The sequence below is a fragment of the Astyanax mexicanus genome, chromosome 4 (genome assembly GCF_023375975.1).
Source record: "Astyanax mexicanus isolate ESR-SI-001 chromosome 4, AstMex3_surface, whole genome shotgun sequence".
Lineage (NCBI taxonomy): Eukaryota > Metazoa > Chordata > Actinopteri > Characiformes > Acestrorhamphidae > Astyanax > Astyanax mexicanus.
The window spans coordinates 48,858,600-48,872,999 of NC_064411.1; the positions used below are offsets into that span (position 1 = coordinate 48,858,600).

Genomic DNA, 14,400 nt, shown 5'->3' on the forward strand with positions numbered 1-14,400 from the left:
GATCTAGGAAAAATAGTGAAAAGTATTTTTTTTAGTATGAAACTTGGAAAATGGTTCGTCTCACATATTTGCAACCAACCACCACCTGCAAAAACTAAACTAAAACAAAATTGCAATGCTATGTTTCAATGTTAAGTAAAACTATTGTTTTATATGTTGGTCTTTTAAAAGCATTAAAGTAGTGAAACATTAAAAAAGTTTGAACAGTGAATTATCCTAATTGAACCTCAACCTGTTAACAGTAAGGAACACCATTGCACTAAATATTGATAAAATAATTAGCAATATGGTTAGAAAAAAATATTTACACTCCTTGGAAGGATTTCTTTTGGTTTTAGATATCTTTTAGGTAATTAAAAACGCACCAGTTCAAAATGACCCGGAAACAGCATTGCTGTTCCTGACTAATGAATATAACAGGACGGTTAAAAACCTTAGATTAGTAGTTTCTGGGTTTTGATGATATTATACGTGGATTATGGCTATTGTTTACTTCAGTCTTTAGTTATTTCCCCCAAAACACTGGAATGCAGCTAATGCTGGCTATAGAAAAAAATAAATGTATTTTAGAGTTCACTTGAGTCTCTGCACGGATCATCTTCATACTAGACTACATATGTCTGCTATGTTCTTGCTGGAGTGTGTGTGTGTGTGTGTGTGTGTGTGTGTGTGGGGGGGGGGGGGGGGTCAGAATATCTGTAAATGTTTATATTTCTCTACATCCAATCACAATCAGATTCACTATATCTGGATGGAGAGATTTATCTGGATTGTGGTTTTATTGAACGATGAGAAGCCGGAATAAAAACAAGCTGAAATGAATTGTGTAAAATTGTGTGAAAATGTAAGAAGTAGAAGCACAAAAAGTCATCTGAAAAATGATAAACTATAGATAACCAACATTTCTTCTTTCAAACACATCAAGCACACCAAGTCCCAATTTCACTTAAATCATTTATTATTGCTAATAAAAATTGAACATTGAACTGTATATAATTATGAACATCAGCAGCTAGTGTAGCACTGTGAACATTATAAGCCTGCGCTCTGCTGGGATCACTGGGTACTGCAGGCTCCTCCCAGGGGAAGGAATGCACGCCTAGGGTCATCAGGCCCTTCCTACCTGGGGTCAGGTTTAGGGAAAGGCCGTCATTATTCTGGGAAAAATCCTGCATATACACAGTTGGCCACAGCAGCGCGGAGGGGGTCAGTAAGACAGTGAGAGAACAAGGACGGATGGATGGTCTCTACAGTGTGGCTACTACAGGTAATTTGGCAGATCCTTTTCAACAACCTGTGTATGAAGGAAAAGTAGGACAGAATTAGCAACACAACCGGTTGGAGAACATAATATGGTAATAAAAAGTGGCAAAAGGGTTGTTTAGAGTAAGGTATACAACTGTGAATGAATAAATGAATATATAAAGCAAGAGAATTTAATCATTTAAACTACAGGTTCACCCCAGGCAATTAATCCAAATGTACAAACTTTTGTAAATGTTTTTGAAACTGCTTGGTTTAGCATATCTTGTGGAGTCCCACAGAGATCTATTTTAAAGGTCTATGAAACTGATGCCAACTATGGTAATAATGCAGTAATGAAACTTTTTTTTAAGTGGTGCTATAGATTACACAAAGACAGACATTACATTACTGATGTACTGAGAAATTTTAAATATTCTAATACTTTATTTTACACTGACATATTTCTATTACAAATAGGTTTCTTTAAGTAACCAATAGAGGTTCTTCTTTCCAATCACTCAAAGCGCCATTTGAAGCACCTTTAATGTTAATAGAGTATGTGCATTTAATTAGGGCTGGCACAATTCCACTTCTTTTTTGTTTTAAGTTAATTACTGAAACTGGTACCTTGAGTATCTGCCGATACAGATATTAATACATTTATATTAATTTGTAAAATATCATTACATTTGTTTGAATGCACTTTAACACTGCTACCTAAATAACCATGCATCTATGAAGAGTAACAGGTACCTACATCAACCCCTTTATTGCAAACAATTATTTTTTGGGAGGAAAATGTAATTTTTGGAATATTGAGAGAATCTACGGTATGCAGGTATGATTTATGAAGCCTAGAATACTGTCATGTAAGCTTATATACATTCAGGCTTGGGTCAGAGCATTTATGTGATGGTTAGGCTAATAAATCCTATTTTATTATACTTTTTACTTTAAAAATATACAATCCAGTGATTTTGGCCAGTAGGACAGTATAAGACAGATACCAATACATACCATCAGGTCCGCCCACCCCTACATATAACTGGAGACTTGGAGATTTGTGCAGATAACTGCATACTTACACTTGGATCATCCATTGGTCCGTACCGCTTCACAACCTGTCCTTCTTTGTTGATGAGAAACTATTACAAAACACAACACATTTAATCACACTGTTCAGATGCTGGAATTATGTTAAGACAGTAATTAGAGAGATATAATAGTTACCTTGGTAAAATTCCATTTGATGTTGCTGAGAAAGGTTGTTGGAATAAGAAAGAAAGAATGAAAGAGAAAAGAAGAAACATGAGACACCATGTATTTAATTTTAGAACATTTGAAAGATAAGATAAAACCAATGGTAGAAAAGAGTATCCTTGAACACATTTAAGTGGCATACAGGTAGATCTCCATGAATAAGAATATTATCAAAAAGTTAATTTATTTCAGTAAATCAATACAAGTAAATCAATACAATACAAGTGAAACTTGTACATTATATAGATTCATTACCCTTAGAGTGATCTATTTCAACCTATTGTTTCTTTTAATATGTTTATGATTATATATATATAATTACTATATATATATTAGACATATATAGTATATCTGTGTTTTTCAGGACATTTTACAGCCCTGTATGCTTCCTTCTGTTAACAAGCTTTATGGAGATTTAATTTTCCAGCAGGATTTAGCACCTGCCCACACTGCCTAAAGTACAATGTAGTTTAATAACTACAGTATCATTATGCTTAATTGGCCAGCAAACTTGTCTGATATGCAGCTTTACAGAAATACGGGTACAAGCTTCTTATGAGTAAGCACCACAGTGGCGAGATGGAGGTGGCAACAGATTACTTTTATTTTTGTATTAAATAAGGGTCAACCTACAGTTACAGTAGCTACAGATATCACCAGCATAATCTGTTGTACTCATACTGCTGCATGATGCAAATCCACATGCACTCGCAGGGGAGTATATTTTCGGCAAAACACCAGTTCTTTTTCTTCTTCTATTGTTTAACTGATAACAACTGCCTACGAAAACATTGTGCAAGAGGTCTGAAAACCAGAGACATCTAAAAGAAAAAGTGCAAATTTTGGTCCTTTGGTCCAGATTGTAGTTTGCAGCACCTCTGATACCAGCTTTTTTGGTTCAGACCAAATAAAACGAGCGTGAAAGCACCCCTAGCTGGACTACAGAGAAAATCACACACACAACTTACTTTCCAAGAGTGCCTCTTCCCTTTGGCTGATCCTTTAACCACTTCCACAGAGGATGGGCATTATCCCCATTCACATCGATCTTACTGAAGAGGTCAAACTCTGCGTTGTAGCCTTTCGCAAACTCCTTAATCTCAGCTTCTGTCCCAGGCTCCTGCAGGAAGATAAGAACACAATGAGTTCAGTTCAATCATGAAACAGCTCGTCTTTCTGATTGGAAAGGTGCTTTGGCTCCTATTAGGAAATGTAGCTGTATTTTTAGCAGAAGTCTGGGAATGAACCACAGTGATTGCTATTTATGTATATGTGGGTAGAGCACCACTCTCTGATAAACAGGTTTTTAGTGCTGTTATGGGTGTGACTGCATCATGTTTACTAGATGTTGTGCTTAACTACTTTAATAGTCCACCAGTGGAATAAAGGCTACAGCTAGAAGAGATTATGATCTGTTTTCTAACTCACTCTGACCTCTGAACCTAATTACAGTGGTAGGTGTAGACCAACGTCATGTGCTTGTAGTAAACAGATCCTGTGCGGGCCAGTTGTCTTCAAACCTAGACCTTGTATCTAATTCCAGTAATGGATTTGGTCTTGCTCGAAGTTGAGAGAACTGTTAACATAATTAACTGCCCATTTAATATCACAACTACTAAAATATTAGACTGGAAACTGGATTTAGGGTCCAAATTTAAGATATTTCCTTTAGCCAATTTATACTGTACAAGTTTTAAGAGATTTTTTTTTTTACTGGAAATCTATGTAGGGAAAGCCAATTTAGCTTTCTTCAGGTTTGTTTCCATTTAGATCTACATAAAAAATATTTAGTGGAACAAAGCTAGTTTAAAACCAGAAATGCTAGATTAAAGGTAGGGTGTCACAATTATTGTTCGGCTAGAGGGGGAGAAGAAAGTGTTAGGGCTATATGGCCCTTCAAACAGAGAGATTTTTCAAATTCACACTTAAAAAAGTGGGATATGAGAATCACTGGAAAGTCTAGAATGTTGGAAAGTGGCAAAAGCCACAAATTTAAGTATTTGCCTTGTCAAAAAATATGATAACCACTACATTACCATAGTTTAAAGTGTACTTTGTTGTTTTATGGCCATTTTCTTCATAACAAGCATACAAAAATGTAGATTTATCTAGTAGATTATCTAAGTATCTAGCTAGCTAACTAACTTCCCCATTCTACCTTAAATAGCGCAAGAAATGGCAGAGGCTGCAGCATTTAAGGTGGAACAAAAAAATAATAATAAATGAAAAGCTAATTTCAGCTCCGCATTACAGAGGAATTATGGAATAGACTATAATAAGAATGAACTGCTGCACCACCTACCCCCTTTATGAAGTAGATAAGTAGATTAAGTAGATAACCAGCAGATAGGTTGCTGAACTTCAGCTCTACATTGCTATATTTCTGTATCGGGTGCTTTTTTCAATTCTAAGGAGAAGGATTTCACCCCTTTTCCTTGGAACAGATTTACACTCATAAACAAAGGGTAGGGGGACAAAAGGGAAAATGGGATATGGCTTAATATTACCTAAACAGGATTTAGCCCATTTAACGTAATCTGTGTAAATATTTGCCTAAAAACGTCTCTAAATTTAAATATTTTTTTATTTGTTTGATTTGTACAGACAAATCAACGTGGTTTAAAACTTCCAGCAGCTAAAACTGGCCCAAAATGACGCACAGAACTATACAAGAATTTACCTTATGTAGAAAAGGTCCACATTTAGCCCACTACGTTTATACCGTACCTGCTTTCCAAACTGGTTGCAGGGGAAGCCCAGGATGCGTAAACCTTTCTCAGCGTACGTGGCGTGCATGGCCGCAAACTGAGTGTAGTTTACAGGAGTCTTTCCTCATTTAGAGGCGACGTTTGTGATGATGCAGACGAAGCCCCTGCAGAGAAACGAGTGAAGTGTAATTAGTGTAATTCCAATATCAATACTCTTATTAATGCTTCAGTGTTCTAATTACAGTAGATAATTGCAACCAATAACTAATCAACCCACTTTCAGCACTGAACATTTCCATTCACTGCCTATAAAAAGGAGAACCCCGACTGAAATGGTGTACAGTGAATAGTATTCTGCAGCATGTACAATATCGTTTGACAGTTTCTTGGTTGAGTATGATGTGACAGGCATGAAGTTTTTTTTTATATATATATATGTTATTACAATATGTACAATATTCGATTTTTTAAATCCGATTTTCGATTTAAATCGATTTTTTTCCCCTACTAAAATCTCCTAAAAGTCGATAGAAGTCACTAAATGACGTCACGCCTAATTTGCATAATATATGTTTTTTAAATCTGTAAAGGATTAACATTGTGAGAGAGAAAAAAGTGAGTATGTTAGAAATGATACAAATGGACTCCAACAAATGAACAACTTCTGTTGCTTTTTAAATAGGCAGTCACATCTCAAAATAACTTTGTTTTTACGTAAATTACATAAATCAGCGCAGGAAGGGGGGAGAGAGGGGCGGGGCTGCGCACGGGAGAGAGGGGCGGGGCTAAGCTCAGGGGAGCGTCGGTGGTGAAAATGAAAACTCAGAGACAATCGATTTTCATAAAAACACAGTCCTTAACTGTAAATTCGAATTAATTGATAAAATCAATGAATCGTCCAGCTCTAGCTGATTGCATAAAACACCTTAGGGTTTGCCCTTAACTCTAAATGAAAAGGGAATATTGTAACCACTTAGAATCACATGTGTATTGCATAAAGTTCCTTAACTAAGAGGAAAGGGTAAGAGATTTACTGCAGTAAACTCATCGACGACTCATCAATTAAAATAACGTTCACTTGACACCTCTGTTTGAGAGCCAGTGTTGTTAACTTGGTGCTTTTGTCGCTAGATTTAACCACTTTTCAGACTCAACAAATTATTTTTAGTGTTGTTGTGAAATAACAAAAGTTTGACAGGAGGAACATGCCTGAATTTTTTAACCTAACATTGTATAAATTCTCTGGACTTCTCTTATGAGTCATGACTAGTTTTCGCAACCCTCCACTTTCCCAACTCTTCCCTTTAACTCTGTTATCTCTCCGTCTTATAAAAAAAAAGCAACTGCCCAAACCAAAACAAAACACAGTACAGCAACCTATTTCAGTTTATTACCGTTTCTGAAGTTGTGAATTTAACAATTGTGGCAAATAATTCCTCTATAAATTAATAAGTGTAGGCTGTTGAGCTAATTCATCTAAAAAACTCAATATTCTGTTTGTGTTTTTTTTATGGTAAGGTCTTATGTACCTCAAACAATTCTAAGGGAATACATTTTTTAATTATTTTATGCAACACTTAAGTGCATACTTATAGGAGATTCAATATTTAGGAAAAAATTTAAAGGTTTATAATGATTTCCCTTAAGAAAGCCCTTATATAAATCAGAAGGCATTTTTTCTGCAACACACTTATCTTTAAAAGGGATATCTTAAGAATAAAACTCACTAATTATGTTTAATACAACAAGGCACAGAGAACCAACATAAATCATGTTCTTACCTGTATTTCTCCAAAGACACCTCATTTCCATCTATGTCTTTGGCAGAGAACTCATAAATAGACTTGGCGCTCTTCCAGTCATTGGCCTGGGCACACTGCAATGAGGAAGAGAAAGGAAATCCGAACAAGACCACAATCAGTGTTAGAGTTAAATAATGCCACCACAAAGACCAAAACAATGACAAAAATCCTAACAAGGCACGACTTGGCCATGATACAGCTTTAACCATGACTCTAGTTTTTAGGTGTAAAAGCTGAACAGGGCACGTTCTATATTTAACATTCCTGGTGAGATGAGATCTGCTGATAACGCTCAGCAGCAGTAAAGAAGATTTAATGCGGTTGGTTGTGAGGGGTTTACAGAGCCTTTACGGTAAAAGCTAAACAGATTTCACTGTAATCCTTTAGCTTACACAGTCAACACACTGCTGCTGCTGCTGAGCACAGTCCTAAAGAGCAGGGTCATGCTACACCATGCAAATTGACCAAAAACACATTTAAATACAACCACAGAACAACAAATCAGAACTTTTCACAGCGTTTATTTGTTTTATGAAATGAAAGGAACACTTCACGTCTCTAAATTATATTTTTCTATTTTGTTTTTATGAGAAACACAGTAGTGCTGTGCAATATATTGTAAATACTGCTATATTGAAAACACGTTTCTACAAAATATAGAAATAGCCATATCATATTGCACACCTTATACACAGAAATACAGTTTTGTATTGACTTTTTTATTTGTACAAAAGGCTGATATATTGAAATAAATAATATGCATTTCAAACATTTATAAAATACAAAGGAAAGCATAACACAAAATATGGTGTATTTGAGTTTCGCAATAATATTACTAAAGTTGAGACTAAGCCAGCTATCCCCACCTACTACCAGAGCTATTCCCCCCTTTCTTTGGGAGAGTAAAAAAAAGCTAAATATAGCTGAAATTAAATAAATTATAACGCTCCTGTTTCCACTGAGCAAAGACAAATTGAAGACATTATGTTGACATCCAAGGATTCCCTCAGAAAACTGGTTAATCAAGCTGAAGGCTGTGTTGACGTGAGTGGGTAGTGGCGGTGATGGTGAACCACTGTTTCTTGTTGGTTGACCTTGGCGGGGATTGTTATTGACCATTTCATACTGGATAATTAGCATCTTCTCGGTGGCACAGTAACATATTTTACCAATGGATGCCACTATTCGGCCTCAGCATGATACGGGGAGAACACTGCTAAAGCAGGGGGACATTTCTTGTCCAGGCAGCGGCCATTACTACAAAGTGTTGCAGGAAACCCTAACATTTTAATATATGTTTTAACGTTCGAAAGTCGTCCACAGAGAATACATAATTAAAGTTTTTATGTCTTTTTTGCACGTCTTTTAAACGTCTATTACAGATGTTCAAATGACATTAACAGAGGTCCAGGCCAGACTTTCAGATAGTGAACCTGTTTTTCTATCACACACACTGAAATACATGGTTAAAATGTTTACCCGATATTGCATGTTTGTTGGGTTATTGCACAAATTTATTTAGTATGTAATTTTGTATTTTATAATAGGGCTACAACTAATGATTTTTTCTGCCATGTCCTCCACCTCTAAAAACGATAGAAACAGCTGAACGTGAAATTTAAAAGGCATTTAAATGTCTAGATGTTGTTAAAACATGAAAAGTACTAATATTAGTTAGTGAATAATTAGTGATTAAATATGTAATCTGTTGTGTTTGGGCACTTTTGGAGACACAGACTAAAGCCCTTTCTGGGGGGTTAGTTTCTCAGGGGGACGTCTGTAAAAAATATTTCACACTTCTACTCAGTGATAAAACTCTTGCATCAGGACTGCAATTGAAAAAAACAGTGAGGACAGAGGACCAGTGAGTTTTTGAAAGGAGGATCAGTGAGTCACATGACATCACGTTCAGTAGCTCCTCCATTTCCACACGTTGTTGTGTTCATGTGGATCTCTGTGAAAACACGTGCCCAAAGTGTAATTACAGTGTGTGGCAGTGGACAAATAGCTATTTTATTAAACTCGAGGTGACGAAACTCATAGATTTGCATACAGATGGGACTAAAATTAACCGAGGGACCACGGAGTTCAGCGAAAAACAGTATGTAATTCGGTCCTCTTTTTTTTTTTTAGAGGACATGAGAAAAACACATTCATGAACATTGTTGTTTTATTCTATGAACTACAGAAAACATTTCTCCCAAATTCCAAACAGAAATAGTCATTTCGAGCATTTATTTGCAGAAAATGAGATATGGCTAAAATAACAAAAAAGATGCAGAGCTCTCAGACCTCAAACAATGCAAAGAAAACAAGTTCATGCTCATAAAGAAATCAATGTTTCGAGAAATAACCCCGGTTTTTAATCACACTGCTTTTGGATAACTTTATGCCTTTACTCCTGGTGAAAACCGAACCGTGATTTTTGTGTACCGTTACATCTCTAATGAACACACATTGATCTTGAAACCTGATGTCTCAGCGATCCTTTATTCCCTGACTAGTCATTAACGTTACATCAGAAAACGCCCAGTATGGTAATCTTAACTAGCAAGCTAGCTAAAATAATCTGCATTTTTAAATTATATATACTGTATGAGGCTAGATAAAAGGATTGGCCACATGTTTGGAAAGTAAAGTAGATAAAAATCTGACAGTTAGTAGGCTAACTAGGTTAGTTAGCTAAGCTACTAACGTTACCGTTACATATTAACACATTCAGCTTAGCTAAACAACTAGCAATATTTAATGCTAAGCTAACTAACGCAAGATTAAACATACAATATAGCCTATAAATATGAATAATAACCACTAAAAAAAGATACAATTAGCATTAGCTAGCTACAAAAACACAGCCAGTCCTGTCCCAGGTGAGTTCTGCTGGCCAAACCCAGCTAAAGCTAATGCTAAGCTAATTGCTAAGCTAACGCCAATGCTCGTTCCCACCGTAGCCAGTTAAGCTAAGCTATCCTGACAGAAACACCTGCGCAGCTGCGGAAGCGCTCTAAAAATAAACACCACACACACAAGGTCATCACCACAGTCCCCGTCCGTTGTTAAATACACAGTAATACAGTAATAAACAGCTACAGGAGCAGAAGAGCAGCAGCGCGGATCTTACCATGGCTCTGCTGAAGCCTTTTCCACCCAGCAGCCCCAGAAGCAGCGCCTGACGGACTAACTGCATTTTGATCGGATCAAGCAACCTGCGGAGCCACGCCCCCTCACTCCTTAAAAAGCCAATCATTTCTGATAACACAACCCAGAAACCCCGCCCACCCATAACCTCCTCCTTTTAAAGGCAAGTACCCCTCGCTGCAGAACCACAAGTCCAGGGGGTGGGGCTGGATCTGATCCAACTCTTCCTACGTCGTGTTTTCATTGGTCTGAAGCAGATCGGACTCTTCCCCATCCGGTTTTACTCACTCGCCTTTCGGAGTCAAGTAAACAATCACGAACGTGAAAGTAAGTTCATAATAGACACATTTTCATTTTGCTAATACTATTAATTAGTTTCGTTGGGTGATTTTACTTAATTGAAAATCTGATTGCTTCTGTTCGCCGTTTTGATTGTGTATTAATATCTGTAATAATAAATGAACATGGTAGCTGGTAGATAAGACACTCATTGGCATCCTTTATTTTAATTATTTATTTTTTATTTTGTCTTTAGGCCCTTTTTATTAAAGATAAAAAATGAAATAGTTAATATTTATATAGGAAATGTACAGCATTTTATTATGTTTGTAATCACAGACATGTTCCTTCTTTTAAATCTGTATTGTGTGATTTAAATGTGCTACGTAGCAAATAACATTTTGATCTATAAACGGTAAAAGTCTTAAGGTTGGGTTCCAGGATTTATTTGATAAGATAAAATAAGTCCTGGTCGGGAAACGTAAGCGACACGTGTTAAGTTTAACGACGAATTGAAATGCGATGACTTAAAACCAATGAAAAGAAGATATGGGTGGTCAGGAGGTCAGGCTCCACCCCTTGGATCAGATCCAGCCCCACCCCCTGGACTTGTGGTTCTGCAGCGAGGGGTATCTCTTTAAAGGGGGCAAAGTACAAAATCACATAAGCATAAATTATTTTAAGTAATTTTATGTATTTGAAGAAAACAGCCAATGATAACTCAAAAACCAGTTTCTTAAAAAAAATATATATAGACCGTTTCAATGAGGAAAACAATAACAAAGCTACTGCGCATGTCTGTTCCTTCGACGATTTATTTTTTTATATATATATATATATATTTTATTTAATAGATTTTAAATTGAAATTGAAGGGTGCACAAATTTACAAAAAGGACATGGATCAGATATATTCCATAAGTAAATAATAGTCCTAAGGGGCCTACACAATTAATAATCTTTCATTAATACTTCTTTCTATCGTTCAGTCCACTCCTGATCAGTTCAGTTAATTTCAGCCCTCTCCACATTTTCTCTCTCTCCAGCTCAACCATCTCTTCTACCCCTTCTAAATAATACATTACATTACATTATAATACATTACCACAATACTTGAGATTTAAACAAATTCTAACAAACCCTAAAACTAGCCCTGAACTAATAGAGTTTGGAAATGATAGTTATTGGCTGATCAGGCACATCAGGGCAGGGCATTATATATATATATATATATATATATATATATATATATATATATATATAGATTTTTCTCAAACCCTGAATATCTATCTAGCTAATTCTAAAGTTAAGCTAACTGAGTCACAAGCTGTATTTTATTAAACACACAGTGGGTTTAATTTATGTTTTGATTCAGAGAAGAGTCTTTTTTAACCAGCTATCAGAAACAATCTCATCATAGTTTACATGGTTAATTACCTTTCTTTTAGAAAAATCTCCGTATATCCAGATTAGTTTTAACGACAGCTGCTCCGACTAGCTGCCTGAACTCACAGCGAGGGGAGGGGCGGGGCTTCCCGCATACTAAACTGCGCTCCGCAAAACCAGCTAGCTGATTGGCTGTTTCTCCTGAAAGGCGGGACTTTCTCCTTGAACCGGCACCACGATTGGTTAAGAGACACAGCGGTCAGTGCATTGTCGCCTGTGGCCTATATATTTTTTTATTTAGTATAATACGGGAAATTTACGGGAAAATACTAATACGGGAGGACGGCGGGAAAGAGGAGTAAAATACGGTAGTTTCCCGGCCAAAACGGGAGACTTGACAGGTATGGTATAGGTAAATGAATAAATATGTGGAAATGTGGAAATAAACCAATAAATAAATGTGGAAATGTTAAAATAAGTAAATGAATAAATACATGAATGTTGAAATAAATAAATGTATAAATAAATAAATGTTGAAATAAATAAATGCACGTATAAATGAATAAATAAATAAATAAATATATAAATAAGAAATGTATTTATTAACCTATACAATTATTTATGCATGTTTTAATTTATTTATTTATTTATTTATTCATTTATATGTGCATTTATTTATATATTTATTTATTTATTTTAACATTTATTTATTTATTTAGTTTGCAGTCATGTTGCAGCAGTTCTTGTGGCTGTGGAACAGAGTGTATGGCAAGGTTTAAATTAAATTACATCCACTGTTTTGAACAGTGTTTACCGCAAAACGGAAGTGTCCTAGGAACAGCTACGTCACTTCCTGCGCTCATGAATATTCCTCTGAAACGGTCTATATATTATTATACAAGACCAGTTGGTACTTTCGGCAGTGTGGGCAGTGTGCCAAATGCTGTTGGAAAATGAAATCCGCATCTCCACAAAAGTTGTTAGCAAAGGAAAGCATGACTTTGGACTTGATAATAAAACACAGTGGATCAACACCAGCAGACGACATGTCTCTCCAAACCATCACTGACCATCAGTACAATTTGCATTTCATTTGGAAATCAATGGACCAGAGTCTGGAGGAAAAGTGGAGACACACACAGTCCAAGCTGCTTGAGGTCTAGTGTGAAGTTTCCACAATCAGTGATGGTTTGGAGAGACATGTCATCTGCTGGTGTTGATCCACTGTGTTATATCAAGTCCAAAGTCAGTGCAGGTTATACCAGGCGATTTTACAGTACTTTATGTTTCCCTCTGCTGACAACTTTTGTGGAGATGCAGATTTCATTTTCCAGCAGCACTTGGCACACTGCCAAAAAAACCAACAGGTCTAATATAATTTTCTAATTTTCTCGGATACTGATTATTGGGTTTGCAGTGGTTGTAAGGCATAATCATCAACAATAAAAGAAATAGACGCTTAAAATAGATCACTCTGTATGTAATACATCTATATGAGTTTCACATTTTGACCTAAATTACTGAAATAAAGTAGCTTTTTAATGCTATTCTAATTGTTTGAGATGCACTAGTTTATGGCCTACCACCGCATTTCTTACATTCTTCAGACATAACTTTCATAACCTCACCTCCTCTGCTACTATTCTGCCACCAGGGTGCCCAGCACAAAACAAACAGGAGCTCCCCAGAGACTGGCAGAAAGCAAGTCATCGTTTCCCTGCACATTTTCATGTCAGAAAAATATGTTGACACTGCCACACCGAAAACTCAAGTACTTAATTATACACTAGGCCTATACAGTACTCAATTCTTCATGCAGATTTCCAGAAAACACATTAAACTGTTGTGTACTTTCTTACATTGTAGTTATAATGTCTAAAGGTCGCACTGTTTATGTTGTATCTACAATGTTGCCACAAAGTCAACGTTACATAACATTACCTCTCACTCACAAGATTAGATTTGGACACATTTATATATTTAAAGACATTGTGACAACGTCGTAAGGAAACAGGCTGTCACAACATGTAACAGTGCCTGCTGGGTTCTAATATTATAATCAGAGAATAGAGTTTATAATAGAGGTTATAATTAGAAGAAATTGAACAAATTTATACATTTTTATACAAAAAAAAATAGATTTCTCAACACAGAACAATATCAAATGTTTAATATTTTATTAAACATTTTTATTAAATTTTAATATTATTATTAAATATATATGTTATAACGTTTGTAAAACTTCTAAACTCCGTGTTCTAACTGTAACTCCAGTTGAGCTTCCACAATAGCAGCAATGCTAGCGCCTTTACTGCCTAAAACCCGTTTACTGAAGAAAAACTAAAACATATAGTTATTATTTATTTGCAATTTTAACTAAATACATTAATATACTTTCCGAAATTAAAGGATTATCTTGGACAAGTAGTTAGTTAAAATTTTTTTATTGAGTTTTAGCTATTTAGCTTCATTCACCCCATTCATTTTAAACTCCTTCGCGGCCGCCCTCTAGCGGTAGGCAGTGATAACGGGGCAAAGGGAGTGGGTAGGCTCGGAGTAGTTTTATTTTTTATTTATTCATTT

General features: G+C 35.8%; 1 protein-coding gene across 1 annotated transcript; it reads right to left on the reverse strand.

Moving 5' to 3' along the window:
- Positions 1-940: 940 nt before the first annotated feature.
- Positions 941-10,258, reverse strand: gpx4b (glutathione peroxidase 4b). The gene is made up of 7 exons (XM_007287802.4): positions 10,137-10,258; positions 6,995-7,089; positions 5,233-5,377; positions 3,474-3,625; positions 2,476-2,500; positions 2,331-2,390; positions 941-1,294 (listed from the first exon to the last, which is right to left on the reverse strand). Exons 1-7 carry the CDS (start codon positions 10,200-10,202, stop codon positions 1,262-1,264), a joined length of 576 nt encoding a protein of 191 aa, XP_007287864.2. The 5' UTR covers positions 10,203-10,258; the 3' UTR covers positions 941-1,261.
- Positions 10,259-14,400: the final 4,142 nt, after the last annotated feature.